The sequence below is a fragment of the Somniosus microcephalus genome, chromosome 15 (assembly GCF_052327205.1).
Source record: "Somniosus microcephalus isolate GS21.2 chromosome 15, FLI_Smic_1.0, whole genome shotgun sequence".
Lineage (NCBI taxonomy): Eukaryota > Metazoa > Chordata > Chondrichthyes > Squaliformes > Somniosidae > Somniosus > Somniosus microcephalus.
Window position 1 is genome coordinate 124,171,314 of NC_141001.1, and position 25,303 is coordinate 124,196,616.

The 25,303-nt window shown below is 50.8% G+C and overlaps 1 protein-coding gene across 10 annotated transcripts in view; it reads left to right on the top strand.

The window, feature by feature from the left end:
• The window catches only part of LOC147107210 (ras association domain-containing protein 8-like), a 102,275-nt gene extending 82,582 nt beyond the window's left edge, over positions 1–19,693 (top strand). For 9 of the 10 annotated variants that reach the window (XM_086008408.1, XM_086008409.1, XM_086008414.1 and 6 more), the window contains 5 exons: positions 5,117–5,272; positions 10,071–10,948; positions 16,561–16,723; positions 17,787–17,894; positions 19,461–19,693. In XM_086008408.1, coding sequence (XP_085864534.1) covers positions 5,146–5,272; positions 10,071–10,948; positions 16,561–16,723; positions 17,787–17,894; positions 19,461–19,489 — 1,305 coding nt within the window. In that variant the 5' untranslated portion in view covers positions 5,117–5,145 and the 3' untranslated portion in view covers positions 19,490–19,693. The remainder of the gene's footprint in view (positions 1–5,116; positions 5,273–10,070; positions 10,949–16,560; positions 16,724–17,786; positions 17,895–19,460) is intronic. The other variant, XM_086008417.1, reaches the window with a different exon arrangement.
• Positions 19,694–25,303: the final 5,610 nt, after the last annotated feature.

Genomic DNA, 25,303 nt, shown 5'->3' on the forward strand with positions numbered 1-25,303 from the left:
AAATTTGTTCAGCCAGGATTCTCTTTTTAATATTGAAGGAGGGAACAGAGCTGCAGGCCGTTCTGACGGAACTGGTGAAATACAGACAATGTCCAGGAGGGAAATGACAGCCAGTGTCACTGGGCTGGTTTAAGCCAGGACTCGCACTCCACTGGCTGTAGGGCTGGAGGAGGTTACAGAGATAGGGAGGGGGCGAGAATTTCAACACGAGGATGAGAATTTTAAAATTGAGGCGTTGCCGGAATGGGAGCCAGTGTAGGTCAGTGATGAGTTAGGACACGGGCAGCAGTTTACCGAGGGTGGGAGGCCGGCCAGGTGTGCGTTGGAATAGCCGAGTCTGGAGGGAACGAAGGCACTGAGGGTTTCAGCAGCGGATGGGTTGAGGTGGGGGCGGAGACGAGCGATGTTACGGAGGTGGAAATAGGCGGTCTTGGTGATGGAGTGGATAGCACCTTTCACAACCTCTGGACGTCCTAGAGTGCCCTACAGCCAGTGGAGTGCGAGTCCTGGCTTAAACTAGCCCAGTGGAACTGGCTGTCATTTCCCTCCTGGACATTGTCTGTGTTTCACCAGTTCCATCAGAACAACCTGTAGCTCTGTTCCCCCCTTCAATATTAAAAAGAGAATCCTAGCTGAACAAATTTCCCTAAAGGCAGAATCACTTTAATGTGTAATTGTATCTCTGCCAGTTCCGATATTGACTGAGAAACAATATTGGGCACCTTTTAAGTTTAAAAGTTGCAACTGTTTTAAATGCCCGGTTCTGCTGGCACTGGCTGCGGTGAAGAATTCGAACTGCCAGTTCTCCTCACTTCCCCCAACAGAGGCTCCCCGACCCCCGAAACCAACTCGGCAACAGAAACCGAGCCCCCTCCACAAACACCTCGGCTAGCTGCACTGCCAGTGCTCTCAACAGATTTTTGAAAACCTATTCTGCATTTTAAAAATTTTAGATCTCTTTTTTTTTCCCCCTTGCACCCATTCTCTCTCCTTCCTGGTGTGGAGATGCTGGAGTTGGACTGGGGTGGACAAATGTAAGAAGTCACACAACACCAGGTTATAGTCCAACAGCTTTATTTGAAATCACAAGCTTTCAGAGCGCTGCTCCTTCTTCAGGTGAAGTGGAGAAATGCATAAAGACACAGCTTATATAGTCAGAGAATCATGTCAGATGTTTACAGGTAACCTTTCCAACTGCCATTTATCACACCACGGCAGAGAGATAATCACAGCAGTCAAAGGTGTGAATGGTGTCCAAACAGGTCAGTCAGGGAAACATTACATCAAAGAACAATGAGGTGGGGTCACAAGGGGTCAAATATTGCAGATGCTGGGGTCTGTATGAAAAACAAAAAAACAGACAAAAAACATTTTTTTTGGCTGGAAATCACAGCAGGTCCGGCCGCATCTGTGTAGAGAGAACAAGCCAATGTCGACTCGAGTCTGGATGACCCTGCATCAGGTGGGGTTACATGTAGCGTGACATGAACCCAAGATCTCGGTTGAGGCCGTCCTCATGGGTGCGGAACTTGGCTATCAGTTTCTGCTCGACGATTTTGCGTTGTCGTGTGTCTCGAAGGCCACCTTGGAGAATGCTCCACCTTGGAGAATGGAGGACGGCCTCAACCGAGATCTTGGGTTCATGTCACGCTACATGTAACCCCACCTGATGCAGGGTCATCCAGACTCGAGTCGACATTGGCTTGTTCTCTACACAGATGCGGCCGGACCTGCTGTGATTTCCAGCCAAAAAAAATGTTTTTTGTCTTTTTGTTTTTCATACAGACCCCAACATCTGCAATATTTGACCCCTTGTGACCCCACCTCATTGTTCTTTGATGTAATGTTTCCCTGACTGACCTGTTTGGACACCATTCACACCTTTGACTGCTGTGATTATCTCTCTGCCGAGGTGTGATAAATGGCAGTTGGAAAGGTTACCTGTAAACATCTGACATGATTCTCTGACTATATAAGCTGTGTCTTTATGCATTTCTCCACTTCACCTGAAGAAGGAGCAGCGCTCCGAAAGCTTGTGATTTCAAATAAAGCTGTTGGACTATAACCTGGTGTTGTGTGACTTCTTACATCTCTCCTTCCTCCTCACCCTGTCCTCTCTCTCTTTCACTCTTTCTCCCTGTCTCTCTCTTTTTCTCCCCAGTCTCCCTCACCCTCTCTTCCCCCTCTCTCCTGCTCTCTCTCTCTCTCGCTCCCTCTGGAGACTGAGTTTTATTTAGACATATCCAGAGGGAGACCGCACACTGTTACCATGACTCGTGTCCAATGGCAATGTTCTGTCACGAACCCTAGAGGCTGGGTGTGCAGCAGGAGCAGGGAGTGATTCACACTAACCTATCCACTGGATATTTGACTATAGTGATAACAAAAACACCTGCGCCAAAGAGCTATTTGTCAGTCTAATATTCTTGTACAGAGTCGAGCTGTATTATTTGTGTGGGATTAGCAAAAGAAAGGACTTGTATTTCTCCCCCGCCTTTCACCACCTCAGGACGTCCCAAAGCGCTTTACAGCCAATGAAGTACTTTTTGAAGTGCAGTCACTGTTGTAATGTAGGAAACGCGGCAGCTAATTTGCGCACAGCAAGCTCCCACAAACAGCAATGTGATAATGACCGGATCATCTGTCTTAGTGAAATAACAACAGAAAATGCTGGAAAAACTCAGCAGGCCCGGCAACATCCGTGGAGCGAGAAACAGAGTCAACGGTTCGACTCGAATTTCTCTCCACGGATGTTGCCTGGCCTGCTGAGTTTTTCCAGCATTTTCTATTGTTATTTCAGATTTCCAGCATCTGTAGTATTTTGCTATCGTATCTGTTTTAGTGATGTTGATTGAGGGATAAATATTGGCCCATGACACCCTGCTCCTCTTCAAAATAGTGCCATGGGATCTTTTACATGTACCTGAGAGGGCAGACGGGGCCTCGGTTTAATGTCTTACGTTTAATGTCTCATCCAAGAGACAGTGTGGCGCTCCCTCGGTACTGCCCCTCCGCCAGTGCGGCGCTCCCTCGGTACTGCCCCTCCGCCAGTGCGGCGCTCCCTCGGTACTGCCCCTCCGCCAGTGCGGCGCTCCCTCGGTACTGCCCCTCCGCCAGTGCGGCGCTCCCTTGGTACTGCCCCTCCGCCAGTGCGGCGCTCCCTCGGTACTGCCCCTCCGCCAGTGCGGCGCTCCCTCGGTACTGCCCCTCCGACAGTGCACCACTCCCTCGGTACTGCCCCTCCGACAGTGCGCCGCTCCCTCGGTACTGCACTGTGAGTGTCATCCTAGATTATGGGCTCAAGTCTCTGAAGTGGGTGGGTGTAAACCATCCCAGAGAGAATTCAAACATTCTTTCCAGGACATTACGAGGAAAGGCTAGAGTAACGATTAACTGATGAGGTTGAGGGGCATTTGGTGGAAGGTGTTCAATATGATAAAAGGAACAGACAAACACCGAGATTCACCCTTGTAATCTTGGTTGCAAATTGATGACACCAGGGCTTAATCTCCAGATAAACACCTGGTTGATAAAGGGGGAGATTGGTGGCCAGTCCATTGAGGGTGTGATTGCAATGTGGAGTGTTCTGCTCCCACTGGTGCTCACTGCTGAATGGGTTGCAGCATTTAGAAGGTGCTGGAGAATGGGAGAAAACGGGAAAATGGGATTGTGTAAAATCAAAGGGGCCCCCACCTGTCTCCATGGTAACAGCACTGTCACCAGCGGGAATATGAACTAGGAGTCACCAACCCGCCTGGAGACTCCAGGACACGGCCGAGCAACACCCGGGAGAACAAACACAGGGGCTTTCACAAGAATTATAAGCTTTTTTTCAATTTCTTTGAACAATTTCATTTATTAGTTATAGAAGTGTTGAAGACGGCGGGGGGGGGGGCCCCCGAGAGGCTGTGTTACCGGGCCGGGCGGCTGGAGGTGGGAGGTCAGGCCGTGAACCCTCCAGGAATATGTCCGCCCAGGGTCAGTGGCCCTGGACTCGGGGCTTGGTCCTGGTCCAGAGGCAGCAGTGGATTCGGGCGACTGACCAGCTGATGGACTGGGCCTCCCTGTAGGGGGCCAACTTTGCTCGGCCACTGGAGACGGTGAATTCAGCCACCGCGGCACGACCCCGGCCGCGCAGGAGCGACCCTGGCATGACCCCGGCCGCGCGGGGCTCGCCTTCCGTCCGTTCTCCCAGCCTGTTCCCGGTTCCGGGTCTCCTTGGAGCTGGCCTGTTAATGCGAGTGACTCCGTCTGCCTGCAGCCTGTTGCCATGACGCCAGACGTCAGTGATAGGTTGCCAACTCTGGTTGGACGTATTCCTGGAGATTTCATCACATGACTGCCCGCTCCCGCCATTGGTCGCCCGACATGTCAATCCTCACGGTGCCCCGCCTCCACGTAGATTGGGAAACAATCAGACTCCTCGTACCCGATTAGATGATTCTTGACTCAGTCAGACTATTTTCCCCATCTCCAATATTTTTGAAACTAATAAACAAAAATGTTCAATGAAAATGTTTATTGTCCCGATGCTGTTTCTCGGGGTTTTTGCTCGAGATTAACCTTCAATTCTTGGAGACTCCAGGCCAATCCTGGAGTGTTGGCAACCCCCCACGTCATGCAAACATCACCGGCCATCCACTCGGACTGGACTCCGCACCCAACAAAGAATCTCATGTTTGTGCAAACTGAATTCTGGCTGCCGTGTGAGAATTAAATCTCAGGATACAAATGGCCAAACTCCAGCTCTCGCTGTCGCTGGGATCTGAGATGGTGAATGTTCTCACTGATTTATCTGCTGTGTTGACCCAAGGAGCCAAACTGATCTTCCAACACCCGCCGTACCTGCTATGCTGCTGAGCGATGTTCAGTGTTACTCACACTCAGTCTCTGCCGCCAGCACTGGCCTGGGTTACTGGGCCCCATGATGGACCCACACTCACGCAGTAAGAGTAACCAGGTGATGGAGGCCTGTGGAACTGTGTGCCAGCACTGAGTTCGTCTTCAGGGATAACAAGACAGAAAATTAAATTAAGGAGGGAAATGTTAGGCGGCAGTGTTTAATGTCAGTGTTTTGACCTGTGTGTTAGAGCAGGATCTGCTTTCTTTGTTTCAGAGCTGCCTCTGCACTGAGAGGGCCGCCCAATGCCAGTATCGAGCTGCACAGTGATGGAGCTGAAAGTGTGGGTGGATGGAGTGCAGCGTGTGGTGTGTGGAGTCACCGAGGGGACAACCTGTCAGGAGGTGGTGATCGCACTTGCCCAGGCCATAGGTGAGCACCTGAGGCAGAATGATCGGGATGGGAATGGATGAGTAGGAAAGGGATGGGTTGAGATGGGTTGGATTGGATTGGGATGGGATGAGTTGGGATAGGTTGAGCTGGGATGAGATGGATTGGTTTGAATTGGGATGAGTTGGGATAGGTTGAGATGGGATGGGTTGGATTGGGATGAGATGGATTGGGATGGGATGAGTTGGGATGGGTTGGATTGGGATAGGTTGAGATGGGATGAGATGGATTGGGATGGGATGGGTTGGATTGGGATAGGTTGGGATAGGTTGGGATGAGATGGGTTGGATTGGGATAGGCTGGGATGAGATGGGTTGGATTGGGATGAGATGGGATGAGATGGGTTGGGATGAGATGGGTTGGATTGGGATGAGATGGGTTGGATTGGGATGAGATGGGTTGGATTGGGATGAGATGGGTTGGATTGGGATGGGACAGTGGTTCAAATCTCGTGCAATTACTGCACATTCTGCCGCTGTCATTTGGGCAAGAACCAGACCAGAGTAACTGGGTAAGAGGTTCGAACAGTCAAGGCCAAAACAGGACAGGGGTCGGGCAAGGTGTAGTGAAGGGGTCACAGGGTCAGACAGGGGTCGGGCAAGGTGTAGTGAAGGGGTCACAGGGTCAGACAGGGGTCGGGCAAGGTGTAGTGAAGGGGTCACAGGGTCAGACGGGTTGGGCAGGGTGTAGTGAGGAGGTCACGGGGTCAGACGGGTCGGGCGGGGTGTAGTGAGGGGGTCACGGTCAGACGGGTCGGGCGGGGTGTAGTGAGGGGGTCGCAGGGTCAGAATTGGAGGAGCGCAGAGCTCTCGGAGGATTGGCGGGCTGGAGGAGGTTAGAGATTGGGAGGAGTGAGGCCATGGAGGGGTAAATGTTGGGTCTGTCACTATGGTAAGGTAGAGAGATCAGTGTGGTTCTGGTGGGCGCGCTATCGGTAGGTTGTAGATGTTGGATATTAATTCTGCCGGAAGCAGCGAGAGGCCAACGTTATTGATCCAGTTCTTTACGCCATTTTGACTCCTTGAAAATGAAAGTGTGTTTGCTGAGCGACTCCGAGCTGGCGATCTGGATCTAGCGATGCCTTTTGCAGGTCACTCTGTAATCTCGCTGATGGTGCTACATTCCAATCATTGCCAATAAATGTAAGATTCATTGCCCCTTTCACTGTCCCGTTAATGCTGGTTTGTGAGTATTCTCGTGCATCAGCGGAATAATTTTCTACCCGTGCCAGCATTAAAAAAAAATCACAGCTGGAAACGAGAATCAGACGCCACGTCTCACCATCCCAGCGAGGACTCCAGGCCGGAGCAGAGCTCCTTGAGCTCACTCCGGGCTCTCTCGCAGTCAGGGAGTTAGAACAGGCTGTGGTCCTGGCTTATAAAATTATTTTTCATTCTGGGGGGTGTGGGCGCCGCCGTCCCTCGTCTCCCCGAGAAGGTGGTGGTTTTGATACAACTGAGTGTCTCGCTCGGCCACTTCAGAGTCAACCGCGCTGCTGTGGGTCTGGAGTCACCGACCGGCCCAGACTGGGTAAGGACGGCAGGTTTCCTTCCCTGAAGGACATCAGTGACCCAGTTGGGTTTACACGACAATCCGACAGCCTCATGGTCGCTTTTACTGCGACCCCGCTTTTCATTTACACATTAAACTGAGTTCAAATTCTCAAACTGCCTGTGGTGGGATTCGAACTCGCGTTCTCTGGATTACTGGCCCAGTGACATAAACCACTCCCAGCTCGGCCCGTCGCACCCAGGCTATCCAGCGTCTGCCCTCCACTGAGAATAATTCATTGCTCAGCTTCCCCGACAAATACAAGGAAGAGGAGGCTGTTAATGGGCCCTACAAGAAGCGAGGGTTTGTACCTGCTCCCAAGTTGCACAAAGAGAACACTGCGGGGGGGAATCTCGGCCTCGCACCCTGTGCAATCCGTCCAATTCCTTTTAGAATCACTCGTCCTATCTGACTCTGCGAAGGGGCTTCTCTGCTCCCTTCCCCCGCAACCTGGTCATTTTGCTTTTTCAAATAGTTATCCAATTTCATTTGAAAAGTTAGCATGGATTCAGATTCCCACAGTCCATGATCGAACAGCGCTCTGTAAAAATAAATTCTCCCAACTTCCTCAGTTGTTTATTTGGTGATGAGCTTAAATTTATTCGCTCCATTTGCTGATTCACCGACCGGTTTATCCCCATTTACCCTGTTAAAGCACCTCGGAATTCTGAACCCCTCTATCAGATCTCCAACCTGCTCCAGTCTCTCCTCATAACTGAAGTCCCTCGCCACAGAATCATAGAAAGTTACAGCACAGAAGGAGGCCATTCGGCCCATCGTGTCTGTGCCGGCCGACAAAGAGCTCTCCAGCCTAATCCCACTGTCCAGCTCTTGGTCCGTAGCCCTGTAGGTTCCGGCACTTCAAGTGCACATCCAAGTACTTTTAAAATGTGATGAGGGTTTCTGCCTCGACCACCCTTTCAGGCAGTGAGTTCCAGACCCCCACCACCCTCTGGGTGAAAAAAGTTCTCCTCAAATCCCCTCTAATCCTTCTACCAATTACTTTAAATCTATGCCCCCTGGTTATTGACCTCTCTGCTAAGGGAAATAGGTCCTTCCTATCCACTCTATCTAGGCCCCTCATAATTTTATACACCTCAATTAAATCTCCCCTCAGCCTCCTCTGTTCCAAAGAAAACAACCCAGCCTATCCAATCTTTCCTCATAGCTAAAATTCTCCAGCCCAGGCAACATCCTCGTAAATCTCCTCTGCACCCTCTCTAGTGCAATCACATCCTTCCTGTAATGTGGTGACCAGAACTGCACGCAGTATTCTAGCTGAGGCCTAACTAGTGTTTTATACAGTTCAAGCATAACCCCCCTGCTCTTGTATTCTATGCCTCGGCTAATAAAGGAAAGTATTCCGTATGCCTTCTTAACCACCATTCGCACCCGAACGACCAGATTTAGGAACAGCTTCTTTCCCAGGGCTGTCATCCTACTGAACTCCACAAATAAACTCTAAAGCCTGCACATCTGCCAATGCACTTTATTATGGTTATGTTTATGTTAATGTATTACAAGCCAAATGTATGTTGAATGTTTAAATGTCTTAATCTAAATGTACACTCTCGGGAGCCGCAAGCCTACATTTCGTTGTACTGCACTTGTGCACTAACAATGACAATAAAGATGATTATGATGATGATGATCCACCTGTCCTGCTACCTTCAGGGATCTGTGGACATGCACTCCAAGGTCCCTCTGCTCCTCTACACTTCTCAGTGTCCTACCATTTATAGTGTATTCCCTTGCCTTGTTAGCCCTCCCCAAATGCATTACCTCACACTTCTCTAGATTGAATTCCATTTGCCACTGTTCTGCCCACCTGACCAGTCCATTGATATCTTCCTGCAGTCTGCAGCTTTCGTCTTCATTATCAACCACACGGCCAATTTTTGTATCTGCAAACTTCTTAATCATACCCCCTACATTCAAGTCTAGATCATTGATATAAACTCCTGGAGTCATCTCGGTTATTCCCTCCTGCACCCGCCCCAAGGCCTTGACATCCTTCCTAAAGTAAGGCTCCAAAACCTGGACACAATATTCTAACCAGTGCATCCTTACCTCGTTGCTTTTGGATGGTAAGGGGTGGAAATTTGTTTCGGCTAGAAATGGGGTGGGCTGGGAGCACGCGCCAGAAGGCGTGGGCCCGAGACTCGCCCAAAATTGGGCCTCATCGGCATATTGCCGGAGAGCTGCAGGCGCCGATCGGGCCTCCATTGCCAGCACACCGCTTCCCCGAGGACGAAATCGGCCAGGCTGTCTCACTGGGAGAGGGGGGAAGGGAGAGCGGGCTGTGGGGGGCGATCGTGGGCTGGCAGCGGGCTGCAGGAGACCCCCGGCCCCCACCAACCCCCGAACCCCAGCACTATGAAAAGGTAAAGTTCAAACAAATGTACTTGCCTTTAGGCGGCATTAGGGAGCAAAGAGCTGAGCGGACAGACTGCTCGGACAGCCCGTTTCACTGACCAGTCCCTAAACAGGCGCTGGGCTCTTGAATATGGTCAGGAAGAGGCCCAATGCCTGTGTAGGGCCGCCACTCGGGACTCCTGAATATCGTCTGAGGCTGGCTTGGCTCCGGACGTTCTCCAGACATCCTTGGGGGCACAGGGCATGGCCCCGCAAAATTGGTCCTTCTTGCTCGGAAAACTGCCGCAGCGGGGCACAGTTTCTACCCCTCTGCTTAAACCACAGGAGGAGGCCATTCGGCCCATCGTGCCTGTGCCGGCTCTTTGAACGAGCTCTCCAATTAGTCCCTCTTCCCCCAGAGCCCTGCAAATCTCTCCTTTTCAAGTATTTATCCAATTCTCTTTTGAAAGTTGCTATTGAACCTGCTTCCACTGCCCTTTCAGGCAGCGCGTTCCAGATCACAACAACTCGCTGCGTAAAAACATTTCTCCTCATCTCCCCTCTGGTTCTTTTGCCAATTATCTTCAATCTGTGTCCTCTGGTTACCGACCCTCCTGCCACTGGAAACAGTTTCACCTTATTTACTCCATCAAAATCCTTCATGATTTTGAACACCCCTATTAAATCGCCCCTTAACCTTCACTGCTCTAAGGAGAACAATCCCAGCTTCTCCAGCCTCTCCATCTTTAATTCCTGGAGACTCCGAGCTCGATCCTGCCGGACACCTCCCCCCCCCCCCCCCCCCCCAAACCTCCCGCCGCGCGCAAACCGCGTCAATTTGAACTCTGACATTTGAACCTTCCTCCCGCTGCAGGTCAGACGGGCCGCTATGTGTTGATCCAGAGGCTGCGCGACAGCGAGCGGCAGCTCTTGGCCAGCGAGAGTCCGCTGCAGCTGCTGGCCAAGTGTGGGCAGTACGCCAACGACGTCTGCTTTCTGCTGCGCCGCACGGGCGCCAGCCAGTCCGAGAGGCCCGTGTCCAGCAACGGTGTGGAGCCCCGGGACCTTCCCCTCCTTCCCGCCAAATCCGAGCTCCCGAAACGGCGGGAGCCGAGGAAATCCCTGACCTTCACGGGCGGGACGCTGGGAGTGTCCGATCTCACCTTCCGGAACAAATGGAGGGGGAAGAAGCCAGGCGGGGCAGAGGGCCAAGAAAAGGTCGTCCAGCCTCCTCCGAGCAAGGAGGATCTCTTTAAACTGATTCTAGTTCAGCAGGAGAAGCTGCACTTGTTCTCCGCCCAACACGAGTCCTTCGATTGCGAGATCAAATCCTGGGAGCAGCCGGGCATTGCCGACTTTGAGAAACGGCTGTTGCAGCTGGAGCAGGCGGTCAGGAAGAACGAGCAGGAGCTTGAGGAAGAGCAGTTCTGGGAGAGGGAGCTCCGGCTGGAGCAGGAGCAGGAGAGGGAGCTGCAGAGGCACCTGGGCGAGCTGAAGAAGAGTTTCAGGGAGAACATGCAGAGGCTGCACGATTGCAGCAGCAGAACCGAACTCTTGGACAAGGAGATCGTGCAGGAGGGCGAGCGAGCGAGGCGGCTGAGGGCCGCCCACAGAGTGAGTCAGACCAACACGAGGGAGGCCATCGCCCGAGTGAGGGCGGAGATCGAAGCAAAAACACAACAGAACCAGCAAATACAGACAGCAATCATTGAAGTGGAGAGGACGTTAGAGGAGGCCGACAGGAGATTGCAGGTGAGACTGAGACGCTGCTATATCTTTGAGCCTGTGGGGGGAGAATTCATAGTATCACAGCTCAGGAGGAGGCCATTCGGCCGATCATGCCTGTGCCAGCTCTTTGAACGAGCTCTCCAATTAGTCCCACTCCCCCCTGCTCTTTCCCCACAGCCCTGTGAATTTCTCCTTTTCAGGTATTTATCCAATTCCCTTTATAAAGTTACTATTGAATCTGCTTCCACCGCCCTTTCAGGCAGCGCGTTCCAGCTCACAACTCACTGCGTGAAAACAAATCTCCTCATCTCCCCTCTGGGTCTTTTTGCTGATGATCTTCACTCTGTGTCCTCTGGTTACTGACCCTCCTGCCACTGGAAACAGTTTCTCTCGATCTACTCTATCCAAACCCTTCATGATTTTGAACACCTCGATTAAATCTCCCCTTAACCTTCTCTGCTCCAAGGAGAACAATCCCAGCTTCTCCAGTCCCTCCACATAACTGAAGTCCCTCATCCCTGGGACCATTCTAGTAAATCTCCTCTGCACCCTCTCCAAGGCCTTGACATCCTTCCTAAAGTGCGGGGCCCAGAATTGGACACAATACTCCAGCTGAGGCCTAAACCATGATTTATAAAGGTTTAGGTTTCTGTCTGTAGTATTGCTGCAGTTTAAATTTAGGAAGAGGCTTTGCTCTCCTCCTGTTCCCCTCTTTATTTATTGCCGTTAGAAGGCAAGAAACAGCTCCATTATTTCCCAGCTGCTGTTTGTGACACGGTCACCTCCTTGCAACAGGAATTATTCGTCTCTTATTAAAGTCTCGCCGCCCTGCCCACTCCACCCCCCCCGCCCCGCCCCGCCCTGTCCCACTGCACGAGTTCCCTAGGCACTGAGCGTCTTCCCATCCCTCACCCCACTGCCCGTTCTTCAGCTGTCAGCTAGACGGTAAGTGTAGCGGCTATTCGACTGCAGTGGCATCGCGCCTGTCTCGCTCCTCTCAATCGACGCGGACCCCTGGGATTTCCCCGGGAGGGGGTCGTCTCGCCATCTCCTGCCGTAACTTCAAGTGAAGATCAGCAGAAACGCTCATTCCACCCGCACTATTAGCCCAGGTTTATCCATAAGCAGGCCCCTTGGTTCCAGTCACCACAGGACCTGCTGTCCCCAAAGAACACTCGAGATCCCAAAAGACTCTGGCTACTGGAGGTCAAATTAAACTTTCAAGACTCGATTTTGGTTGGGTTACGGAACCAAGGCGGGTAAATGGGGTTAAGGTACAGATCATCCATGGAATATAGGAACAGGAGGAGGCCATTTGGCCCATCGTGCCTGTGCCGGCTCTTTGTGGGATCTTGCTGTGCACAAATTGGCTACCGTGTTTCCTACTTTGCAACAGTGACTACACTTCAAAAAAAAAAAAAAAAAAAAAAAGTACTACTTTGGGATGTCCTGAGGTTGTGAAAGGTGCTGTGGAAATGCAAGTCTTTTTATTTTTCGATCGGTATAGACATAGAAACATAGAAGATAGGAGCAGGAGTAGGCCATTCGGACCCTCGAGCCTGCTCCGCCATTTAATGAGATCATGGCTGATCATCCAAATTCAGTACCCGGTCCCTGCTTTCTCCCCATATCCCTTGATCCCTTTAGCCTTAAGAAATATATCCAACTCCTTCTTGAATATATTTAATGAATTGGCCTCAACTGCCTTCTGTGGTAGAGAATTCCACAGGTTCACCACTCTCTGGGTGAAGAAATTCCTCCTCATCTCAGTCCTAAATGGCTTACCCCTTATCCTTAGACTGTGACCCTTAGTTCTGGACTCCCCCGCCATCGGGAACATCCTTCCTGCATCTAGTCTGTCTAGTCCTGTTAGAATTTTATAAGTTTCAATGAGATCCCCTCTCATTCTTCTAAACTCCAGTGAATATAAGCCCAATGGACCCAATGTCTCCTCATATGTCATTCCTGCCATCCCAGGTATCAGTCTGGTGAATCTTCGCTGCACTCCCTCCATGGCAAGAACATCCTTCCTCAGATAAGGTGACCAAAACTACACACAATACTCAAGGTGTGGTCTCACCAAGGCCCTGTACAACTGCAGCAAGACATCCTTGTTCCTGTACTCGAACCCTCTTGCTACGAAGGCCAACATACCATTTGCCTTCTTAACTGCCTGCTGCACCTGCATGCTTACCTTCAGTGACTGGTGCACAAGGACACCCAGGTCTCGTTGCACTTCCCCTTCTCCCAATCTATTGCCGTTCAGATAATAATCTGCCTTCCTGTTTTTGCCACCAAAGTGGATAACCTCGCATTTATCCACGTTATATTGCATCTGTCATGCTTCTGCCCAATCACCCAACCTGTCCAAATCATCCTGGAGTTTCTCGGCATCCTCCTCGCAGTACACACGCCCACCCAGCTTTGTGTCATCTGCAAACTTGGAGATATTACATCTAGTTCCCTCGTCTAGATCATTAATATATATTGTGAATAGCTGGGGTCCAAGGACCGATCCTTGCGGTACCCCACTAGTCACTGACTGCCACTCGGAAAAAGACCCGTTTATTCCAACTCTTTGCTTCCTGTCTGCAAACCAGTTCTCTATCCAAGTCAGTACCTTGCCCCCAATCCCATGTGCTTTAACTTTACACACTAATCTCTTATGCGGGGCCTTATCGAAAGCCTTCTGAAAGTCCAACTACACCACATCCACTGGTTCTCCCTTATCTATTCTACCAGTTACATCCTCAAAAAATTCCAGTAGATTAGTCAAGCACGATTTACCTTTTGTAAATCCATGTTGACTTTGTCCGATCCTGTCATTGTTTTCCAAGTGCTCTGCTATTACATCTTTTATAATGGACTCTAGCATTTTCCCCACTACCGATGTCAGGCTTACCGGTCTATAATTCCCCGTTTTCTCTCTAGCACCTTTTTTGAATAGTGGGGTTACATTAGCTACCCTCCAATCCATGGGAACTGTTCATGTTCACACTGTGCCCGCTGATGCCCTGTTCTAGATCTGTCACCTCCCGACACACACTGTTCTCGAACAAGGTGACACACAACCCCAGAAACGAGACGCGGGCCGGTCTCAGGCCGTGGCCCCGCTCCGAAGCTCGCAGCCACCTCACCGTCCGCGGCCTCTTGTATTGTTCCAGTGAAGCTCAGCGGAAACTCGAGGAACAGCACCTCATCTTCCGATTAGGCACTTTACAGCCTTCTGGACTCAACATCGCGTTCAACAATTTCAGATCGTAACCTCGGCCCCTATCGTATATATTTTTATCCACACTTTTTGTTTGTGCCCTTTGTTCTCTCCCACATGGCAGCGGTCCCTCACTCTGCCAGCGCAATTCACACCCCATCTAGAGCCATCCTTTGTTCCTTTACCTGTCCCATTACCACCTCCTCTCGCCTTGAATATCTCTCAATCTCTCCTGCTTTCTATCCTATCACTGACCTTCCCTTTCTCCTGCTTTCTATCCTATCACTGACCTTCCCTTTTGTTCTTTCATCCCCTCCCCCTTTTCCCAGCCCCTAAACTTGCTTTCCAGTTCTGACGAAGGGTCTTCGACCTGACATGTTGACTCTGTTTCTCTCTCTGCGGATGCTGCCCTGGCCTGCTGCGTTTTTCCAGCGTTTTCTGTTGTTATTCCCTCAGCAATGAAACCTGCTTCCAGCCCGGCCCAGAGACTGGATTACAAAGTCCAGGTTTTACAAAAACTTCCATTTTGCAAGGGGGTGGGGGGAGGGAACAGAGCGAGCAGAATAGATGGGTTACAACTGAGGCTCGTGTGGCTTTCCACACTCCACGCTGCTGTCACAAACGTAACAGCTTCCTTCTCCGCTTCGAAATGTGTAACTTCCTTAAAATAAAATGACCATTAACACAGAGGGAGGGTGGGAGAGAGGCGGAGAGGGAGGGAGGGAGTGAGTGGGGCGGAGAGGGAGGGAGTGAGTGGAGTGGGGCGGGGAGGGAGTGGAGGGAAGGAGGCAAGTCTGTCTTGATTTCAGAACACAAATTCCTTCAGAGCTGCTACGGATCTTTGGTGCCACCCTGTGGTGAACACGAGCTGTTGCTCCGTTTAGCCAGGAGGTTCGCAGCTTCTCCGTGCTGTCCTGGTCAATTCATGCAGGGTCACAGGAGTCATTGTTGTTGAGGGAGAAATATTGAACAGGACAAGGGGTGAACTCCCCTGCTCTTCTTCAAAATAGTGCCTCTGGGATCTTTTACGTCCACCTGAGAGAGTAGACGGGACCTCGGTTTAACGTCTCCGACAGTGCGGCGCTCCCTCAGTACTGCCCCTCCGACAGTGCGGCGCTCCCTCAGTACTGCCCCTCCGACAGTGCGGCACTCCCTCAGTACTGCCCCTCCGACAGTGCAGCGCTCCCTCAGTACTGCCCCTCCGACAGTGCGGCACTCCCTCAGTACTGCCCCTCCGACAGTGCGGCGCTCCCTCAGTACTGCCCCTCCGACAGTGCGGCGCTCCCTCAGTACTGCCCCTCCGACAGTGCGGCGCTCCCTCAGTACTGCCCCTCCGACAGTGCGGCACTCCCTCAGTACTGCCCCTCCGACAGTGCGGCACTCCCTCAGTACTGCCCCTCCGACAGTGCAGCGCTCCCTCAGTACTGCCCCTCCGACAGTGCGGCGCTCCCTCAGTACTGCCCCTCCGACAGTGCGGCACTCCCTCAGTACTGCCCCTCCGACAGTGCAGCGCTCCCTCAGTACTGCCCCTCCGACAGTGCGGCGCTCCCTCAGTACTGCCCCTCCGACAGTGCAGCACTCCCTCAGTACTGCCCCTCCGACAGTGCGGCGCTCCCTCAGTACTGCCCCTCCGACAGTGCGGCGCTCCCTCAGTACTGCCCCTCCGACAGTGCGGCGCTCCCTCAGTACTGCCCCTCCGACAGTGCGGCGCTCCCTCAGTATTGCCCCTCTGACAGTGCGGCTCTCCCTCAGTACTGCCCCACCGACAGTGCGGTGCTCCCTCAGTACTGCCCCTCCGACAGTGCAGCGCTCCCTCAGTACTACCCCCCTGACAGTGCAGCACTCCCTCAGTACTACCCCCCTGACAGTGCGGCGCTCCCTCAGTACTGCCCCTCCGACAGTGCAGCGCTCCCTCAGTACTACCCCCCGACAGTGCAGCGCTCCCTCAGTACTACCCCCCGACAGTGCAGCACTCCCTCAGTACTACCCCTCCGACAGTGCAGCGCTCCCTCAGTACTACCCCCCTGACAGTGCGGCACTCCCTCAGTACTGTCCCTCCGACAGTGCGGCGCTCCCTCAGTACTGCCCCTCCGACAGTGCGGTGCTCCCTCAGTACTGCACGGGGAGTGTCAGTCTGGATTATGCGCTCGAGTCTCTGGGGTGAGACTTGATGATTTTGACTGAGGTGAGAATGCTATCCACTGAGCCATGACTGACACCAAGCATTGTGAACAGAGCTGGTCTCCCCTTGCCCAACTCCCACCTGGTGCTGCCCCTCTGCTCCGCCGCGCGCCCGTTATGTTTGACCCTCTTATAATTTGAGGTCTGGATTCTTTGCTTCAATTAGCACTAGTTCGTCATTGAATGGTATTTGCCTATCTTCTGTTTTTTGTTCTCGATTTCTGAATGAGACTCGTGTTTTTAGGCCAAAACACAAGAGCTGGAGGAGTTAAATAAAGAGCTGAGACAGTGTAACTTACAGCAGTTTATCCAGCAGACCGGGACTGTCGGAGTCCAGACACGAACCGACGAGGAGACAACGACGGGGGAAGCCAACCAGCAACTGCCGTCTAGTCACCGGAACGGAGGTGAGGAATTGGCCACCGTCACGGTAACCTCTCACTCCCGCACACAAGCCTCCAACATGGCCAACCATCCCAGGGTGATTCGGTAACAGGGGAGGGGGGGGCCAAAGGACACCCAGCAGGAGTCAGGGGAGGGGTCTGCAGACCTGCATGCAGAGCGAGGGTTGGACAAGACCACTGCGGGTAGGCAAGGCCATTCGGCCCAGTTAATTCATCCACTTCAGTCAGGAAGGATGTGAAGCCCTTGGAGAGGGTGCAGAGGAGATTGACCAGAATGGTTCCAGGGATGAGGGACTTCAGTGATGGGGAGAGACTGGAGAAGCTGGGGTTGTTCTCCTTGGAGCAGAGAAGGTTAAGGGGAGATTTAATAGAGGTGTTCAAAATCATGAGGGGTTTTGATGGAGTAAATAAGGAGAAACTGTTTCCAGTGGCGGGAGGGTCGGTAACCAGTTTAAAAAAATAAAAAAATAAAAAATTCTCTTCATCTCCCTCTGGTTCTTTTGCTAATTCCCTTCACTCCGTGTCCTCTGGTTACCGACCCTCCTGCCACTGGAAACAGCTTCTCCTTATTTACTCCATCAAAACCCTTCATGATTTTGAACACATTCCTAAATTGGGCACAATACTCCAGCTGGGGCCTACCCAGTCTTTTATAAGGGTTTAGCAGAACATCCTTGCTTTTGTCCTCTGTTCCTCTATTATTAAAGTCCAGGATCGCATCTGCCTTTTTCACGGCCTTCTTAACCTGTCCCGCCACCGTCAGCGATTTGTGTACGTCCACCCCCAGGCCTCTCTCTTCCTGCACCCCTTTAGAATTACACCAGTTAGTTTATATTGCCTCTTCCTACCAAAATGCATCACATCACACTTCTCTGCGTTAAATTTCCTCTGCCCTGTGTCTGCCCAGTTCACCAGTCTGTGTCCTCCTGAAGTCTGTTACTGTCCTCCTCACTGTTTACTACATTTCCCAGTTTCGTGTCATCTTTCGTGTGACGGTTACATTGACTCACCGAACCAAGTGTGAAACTTACAACCCATTTCATTTTATTTATTTATTTTTTTACAGATATTCACATTTCCGAAATCGACTCCTCGCCACGGCAGACAGCGAAACATTTCCTGGGGAACCCCCGAAACCTGCAGAACCCGCTGGTGTCCAGCCTGAACCCGGAAGGTGTGTTTGTGTGAAGTGCGTTGCCTTGTGGTAATGTTCGGAAGCGGCTCGCTAACCTGCAGCAACTGGAGCCCCTGAAGCGGCTAATGTCCGAACTCGTAAACTGAGGCTTGCCAGTTTGACTGGGATATATGCACGTCCCCGCTATGTCTGTACATTCAAAGGTCACGGTGCAGTATCTCCATGAACCGCGATAACCGTGCTCGCTTTACATTTGATGCTGTGCATCAGCTTTTGATTACCTGCGAATGATGCAGGATGGGTTACAGTCTCCTCCGCTCCCTGTGGCATTCTCTCGTCCGATCCTTGCTCATTTCGAATGCAGGCAACTCCCTCTTGGAAAACAATTAAAAATAGGATCTTTCTCACTGGCTTTTATTTTACACAGAATTACAGATTGAAACAGGCCATTCGGCCCCTCTGCTCCGTGCCGGTGTGTTTGCTCCACACCAGCCTCCTCCCACCCCTCTTCATCTCACCCCATCACCATATCCTTCTATTCCTTTCTCCCTCATGTGTTTATCCAGCTTCCTATTAAATGAATCTATACTATTCGCCTCAACCACTCCCTGTGGCAGCGAGTTCCACATTCTCACCACTCTCTGGGTAAAGAGGTTTCTCCTGAATGCCCCATTGGATTTATCAGTGACTGTCTTATATTTTTTAATTCCTCTTTTTATTTGCCGGGTTTATTTCCGCCACTGACTCTCTGGGCAATCGGGTGCCATGGCACCGAATGAAACCAGTGAGAGAGAGAGTCGGGGCGTTGGGGGTGAATTGACCTCCATCCTCCGGAGATTGACGGGCTCCTCCACCAAGGCCGGTACCGGTCCCCCACCCACCGGGGAAATTCACCTCTGGCGAGAGCTCAGGGCGAGTAGACCAGAGGAGGTTGCAGCTCGCTCTCGCCCGGCGCCCGCACATGCGTAGCTGGGTAGTGAGCAGGCGCAGACGCCCTGGCTGATTATTCTCGTGGTTTTCAGCCTAGCCCCAGCCTGGAGCCTGGCACCAGCCTGTTCGACTGCTCAGTGCCACCCCCTCCTCACCACCCCTCGCCCCACACACAGCCTTTGGTGGTCACTTCTTTGGAAACTTTTGCTCAAATCACCGCCTCGGAAACTTGGTGAAGCCCCTGTTATAGAGCGCAAGATTCGTCCGACTAGAACTGCAAATCCAGCAGCTTGTTGACTGAGGAGAGAATTTATGTCAGTGAACCGCATCGTCCCATCGAAGGTCTCGCACGCACATCACAGCAACTAATGCTCCTGAGACCAGGTGGTTGAGAATTCAGCTCTCTCTCTCTCTCTCTCTCTCTCTCTCTCTCTCTCCGCCCCCCCTTTCTCATGCACTTGCTCTTTCCCTCCCTCCCTTTCTCTCTGTGCATGCCAGTGTTATGAAACGGACTGAGCTCATTAATTACATTAGAAGGAAAGACTTTCAGTAGCAGTTTCACTGATGAGTAGATTGCGAATATAAAATGTATTTCTTTTTAAATAAGAAGATAAAGTAGCCGTTGATTTAAATGTCGTGCCCCAGTAACTTATTCACACAATTCTTTTGTTTCAGAATTTCACCATTGGATAGTAGGTAGCTGACAAAAGGGACGAGAGATGTTGGGCGCTGTAATCAGAATTCAGTTTGATATTGTCTTAGAGACCTCCTGCCCAATCCGGCCCCTACATTGAGAGATAATCAGTGTTAGCTTGACATGGTGCAGACAGGACATGACCTTCTGAAATGTTTTAAACTTATTAAAGTATTTTAAGTATATATTCAAAATAAATCAGAACTGGAAATCACTGCTTGTGTTTTATTGGGTTTTTTGTGAAGATTTTCTACAATTAAAACGGAAAGTGCCGAAGACACACGGACAGCAGGTCAGTCACCGGACAAAGAAAAAGAAAGAATTTACATTCCTGGTGCCTTTTAGCCGTGGCTCAGTGGGCAGCACCCTCGCCTCGGAGTCAGATGATCATAGGTTCAAGTCCCGCTCCAGAGACTTGAGCACATAATCTAGGCTGACACTCTAGTGCAGTATTGAGAGATTGCTGCACTGTCGGAGGGGCTGTACTGAGGGAGAGCTGCATTGGCGGGGGGGCAGTACTGAGGGAGCGCCGCACTGTCGGAGGGGCAGTACTGAGGGAGCGCCGCACTGTCGAAGGGGCAGTACTGAGGGAGCGCAGTACTGAGGGAGCGCTGCACTGTCGGAGGGGCAGTACTGAGGGAGCACTGCACTGTCGGAGGGGCAGTACTGAGGGAGCGCTGCATTGTCGGAGGGGCAGTACTGAGGGAGCTCTGCATTGTCGGAACGGCAGTACTGGGGGAGCGCTGCACTGTCTGAGGGGCAGTACTGAATGAGCACTGCACTGTCGGAGGGTCAGTACTGAGAGAGCGCTGCACTGTTGGAGGTTCCGTATTTCAGATAAGACGATAAAACGAGGCCCCGTCTGCTCTCGCAGGTGGATGTAAAAGATCCTACAGTCACTATTTTGAAGAAGAGCAGGGGAGTTCTCCCCGGTATAACAACAGAAAGTGCTGGAAAAACTCAGCAGGCCAGGCAACATCCATGGAGAGAAATTAGAGTCGACGTTTCGGGTCGAAACCCTTTTTCAAAACTGGAAAGGAAATGAAATAGATCGAAGGCAGGGCTGCAATAGAACAAAAGAAGTGAAGAGACATTAAGAGGTATTCAAAACCAGACGAGATGGTGATAGGACAGTGGAGACAAAAGACAGCTCTAGATTAGGTGTGAAATGTACTGGCAGAATGGGAGACAGCTGCCATGTGGGAGAGAGAAAAAAAAGGAAAAGGGGGGGGGAGGGAAAAACCAAAACAAAGGGGTGGATAAAAAATATAAGTAAAAAAGTAATAGGGGCCGAGGTTATGATCTGAAATTGTTGAACTCGATATTGAGTCCGGAAGGCTGCAAAGTGCCTAATCGGAAGATGAGGTGCTGTTCCTCGAGTTTACATTGAGCTTCCGTGGAACAATACAAGAGGCCAAGGACGGTGAGGTCCGAGTGGGAATGGAGCGGAGAATTAAAATGACAGGCGACCGGAAGCTCGGGGTCACCCTTACGGACTGAACGGAGGTGTTCAGCAAAGCGATCACCCAATCTGCGTTTGGTCTCCCCAATGTAGAGGAGACCACACCGTGAGCAGCGAATACAGTATACTAGATTGCAAGAAGTACAAGTAAATCGCTGTTTCACCTGGAAGGGGTGTTTGGGGCCCTGGACAGTGGGAAGGGGGGAGGTATAGGGGCAGGTGTTGCATCTCCTGCGCTTGCACGGGAAGGTGCCGGGCGAAGGGGTGCTGGGGGTGATAGAGGAGTGGACTAGGGTGTCTCGGATGGAGCGGTCCCTACGGAATGCTGAAAGGGGAGGGGAGGGGAAGATGCATTTGGTGGTGGGATCACTTTGGAGGTAGCGGAAATGGCGGAGGATGATCCGTTGAATGTGGAGGCTGGTGGGGTGAAAGGTGAGGACAAGGGGAACCCTATCGTGGTTCCGGGAGGGAGGGGCAGGGGTGAGGGCAGAAGTGCGGGAGATAGAACGGTCACGGTCGAGGGCTGTGTCAACCATGGTAGAGGGAAATCCTCGGTTGGCATGTCGGAAGCACTGGTGTGGAAGGTGGCATCGTCGGAGCAGATGCGGCGGAGACGGCGAAACTGGGAGAATGGAGTAGAGTCCTTACAGGAGGCGGGGTGGGAGGAAGTGTAGTCCAGGTAGCTGTGGGAGTCAGTGGACTTGTAGTGAATGTTGGTCAATAACCTATCCCCAGAGATGGAGACGGAGAAGTTGAGGAAGGGAAGAGTCGGAGATGGACCATGTGAAGGTGAGGGAAGGGTGGAAATTGGAGGCAAACTGAATGAAATTGTCTAGTTCAGGGCAAGAGCAGGAAACAGCACTGATACAGTCATCAATGTATCGGAAAAAGAGGTGAGGGAAGGGACACGAGACACCCTACTCCACTCCTCTATCACCCCCCAGCACCCCTTCCCCTTTGCCCGGCACCTTCCCGTGCAAGCGCAGGAGATGCAACACTTGCCCCTATACCTCCCCCCTTCCCACTGTCCAGGGCCCCAAACACCCCTTCCAGGTGAAACAGCGATTTACTTGTACTTCTTGCAATCTAGTATACTGTATTCGCTGCTCACGATGCGGTCTCCTCTACATTGGGGAGACCAAACGCAGATTGGGTGACCGCTTTGCGGAACACCTCCGTTCAGTCCGTAAGGGGGACACCGAGCTTCCGGTCGCCTGTCATTTAAATTCACCGCCCCATTCCCACTCGGACCTCACCGTCCTTGGCCTCTTGTATTGTTCCACGGAAGCTCAACGTAAACTCGAGGAACAGCACCTCATCTTCTGATTAGGCACTCTGCAGCCTTCCGGACTCAATATCGAGTGCAACAATTTCAGATCATAACCTCGGCCCCTATTTCATTTTTACTTATATTTTTTATCCACCCCTTTGTTTTGGGTTTTCCCTCCCCCCCCCTTTCCTTTTTTTTTTCTCTCCCACACGGCAGCTGTCTCTCATCCTGCCAGTACACTTCACACCTAATCTCAGCCGTCTTTTGTCTCCACTGTCCTATCACCATCTCGTCTGGTTTTGAATACCTCTTAATGTCTCTTTACTTCTTTTGTTCTATCGCAGCCCTGCCTTCGATCTATTTCATTTCCTTTCCAGTTTTGAAAAAGGGTTCACCCGAAACGTTGACTCTAATTTCTCTCCACGGATGTTGCCTGGCCTGCTGAGTTTTTCCAGCACTTTCTGTTGTTATTTCGGATCTCCAGCATCTGCAGTATTTTGCTATCGTACTAGAGTTCTCCCCGGTGGCCTGGGGCCAATATTTATCCTTCAACCAACATCACCAAAAAACAGATTATCTGGTCATTATCATATTGCTGTTTGTGGGAGCTTGCTGTGTGCAATTTGGCTGCCGTGTTTCCTACAACAGAGACTGCACTTCCAAAGTATTTCATTGGCTGTAAAGCACTTTGGGAAGTCCTGAGGTTGTGAAAGACGCTATAGAAATGCAAGTCTTTTTCTTTCAGTAAATCAGGATTTCCCGAAGCGCTTTACAGAGTCCCAGAGATAGATCTCTCGTTCCAGGAGACTCCAGGGCAGTCCTGCAGGCATATAAACCCGAGGGCTGGGGGGAGGGAGCGACACTCTAAGGTCTTCCCTGATCGCTTCAGACATGTGAAACATTGCTTGAAAATGCCAACAGGCTCCTCGGCAATGTTCTCGCCAGCTTCTCGGGGCTTGTGAATATATCGTTAACTGAACACTGGGAGCACACATCGTTAACTGAACACTGGGAGTACACATCGTTAACTGAACACTGGGAGAACACATCGTTAACTGAACACTGGGAGTACGCATCGTTAACTGAACACTGGGAGTACGCATCGTTAACTGAACACTGGGAGTACACATCGTTAACTGAACACTGGGAGTACGCATCGTTAACTGAACACTGGGAGTACAAATCATTAACTGAACACTGGGAGTACACACCGTTAACTGAACACTGGGAGTACACATCGTTAACAACACTGGGAGTACAAATCATTAACTGAACACTGGGAGTACACACCGTTAACTGAACACTGGGAGTACACATCGTGGGTGACTTTAATCTACATATAGATTGGGCCAACCAAATTAATAACAATACTGTGGAGGAGGAATTCCTGGAGTGTTTACGGGATGGTTTCCTGGACCAATATGTCGAGGAACCAACCAGAGATCAGGCCATCTTAGACTGGGTATTATGTAATGAGAAAGGATTCATTAGCAATCTTGTTGTACGAGGCCCCTTGGGTCGGAGCGATCATAATATGATCGAATTCTTCATTAAGATGGAGAATGAAGTAGTTGACTCAGAGACAAGGGTCCTCAATTTAAATAAAGGAAACTACGATGGTCTGAGGAGCGAGTTGGGTAGGATTGAGTGGGGAATGGCGCTCAAAGGGTTGACGGTGGATAGGCAATGGCAAACATTCAAAGACCGAATGGATGAGCTACAGAATTTGTTCATCCCAATTTGGCATAAAAATAAAACAAAAAAGGTGACTCAACCGTGGCTAACAAGGGAAATTAGGGATAGCATAAGATCCAAGGAGGGGACATATAAATTGGCCAGAAAAAGCAATAATCCTGAGGATTGGGAGCAGTTTAGGATTCAACAAAGGAGGACAAAGGGATTAATTAAGAAAGGGAAAATAGAATATGAGAGTAAGCTAGCGGGAAACATAAAAACTGACTGTAAAAGCTTTTATAGATATGTGAAGAGAAAAAGATTGGTGAAGTCAAGCGTAGGTCCCTTACAGTCAGAATCAGGGGAATTTATAATGGGAAACAAGGAAATCGCAGACCAACTAAATACATACTTTGGTTCTGTCTTCACAAAGGAGGACACAAATAACCTCCCAGAGATGCCGGGGAACATAGGGTCTGATGAAAGAGAGGAACTGAAAGAAATCAGTATTTGTAGGAAAATGGTGTTAGGAAAATTGATGGGACTGAAGGCCGATAAATCCCCAGGGCCTGATGGTCTACATCCCAGGGTACTTAAGGAAGCGGCCCTAGAGATAGTAGATGCATTACTGGTCATCTTCCAGAACTCGATAGACTCTGGAACGGTACCCATGGATTGGAGGGTAGCTAATGTTACCCCACTATTCAAAAAAGGTGGTAGAGAAAAAGCGGGGAATTATAGAACGGTAAGCCTGACATCAGTAGTGGGGAAAATGCTAGAGTCTATTATAAAAGATGTAATAGCAGAGCACTTGGAAAGCAGTGACAGGATCGGACAAAGTCAACATGGATTTACAAAAGGTAAATCATGCTTGACTAATCTACTGGAATTTTTTGAGGATGTAACTGGTAAAATAGATAAGGGAGAACCAGTGGATGTGGTGTATCTGGACTTTCAGAAGGCTTTTGATAAGGCCCCACAGAAGAGATTAGCGTGTAAAGTTAAGGCACATGGCATTGGGGGCAAGGTACTGACTTGGATAGAGAACTGGTTGGCGGGCAGAAAGCAAAGAGTTGGAATAAACGGGTCGTTTTCCGAGTGGCAGGCAGTGACTAGTGGGGTACCGCAAGGATCGGTCCTAGGACCCCAGCTGTTCACAATATATATTAATGATCTGGACGAGGGAATTGGATGTAATATCTCCAAATTTGCAGATGACACAAAGCTGGGCGGGAGGGTAAGCTGCGAGGAGGATGTTGGGAAACTCCAGTGCAATTTGGACAGGTTGGGTGATTGGGCAGAAACATGGCAAATGCACTATAATGTGGATAAATGTGAGGTTATCCACTTTGGTGGCAAAAACAGGAAGGCAGATTATTATTTGAATGGCAATAGATGGGAGAAGGGGAAGTGCAAAG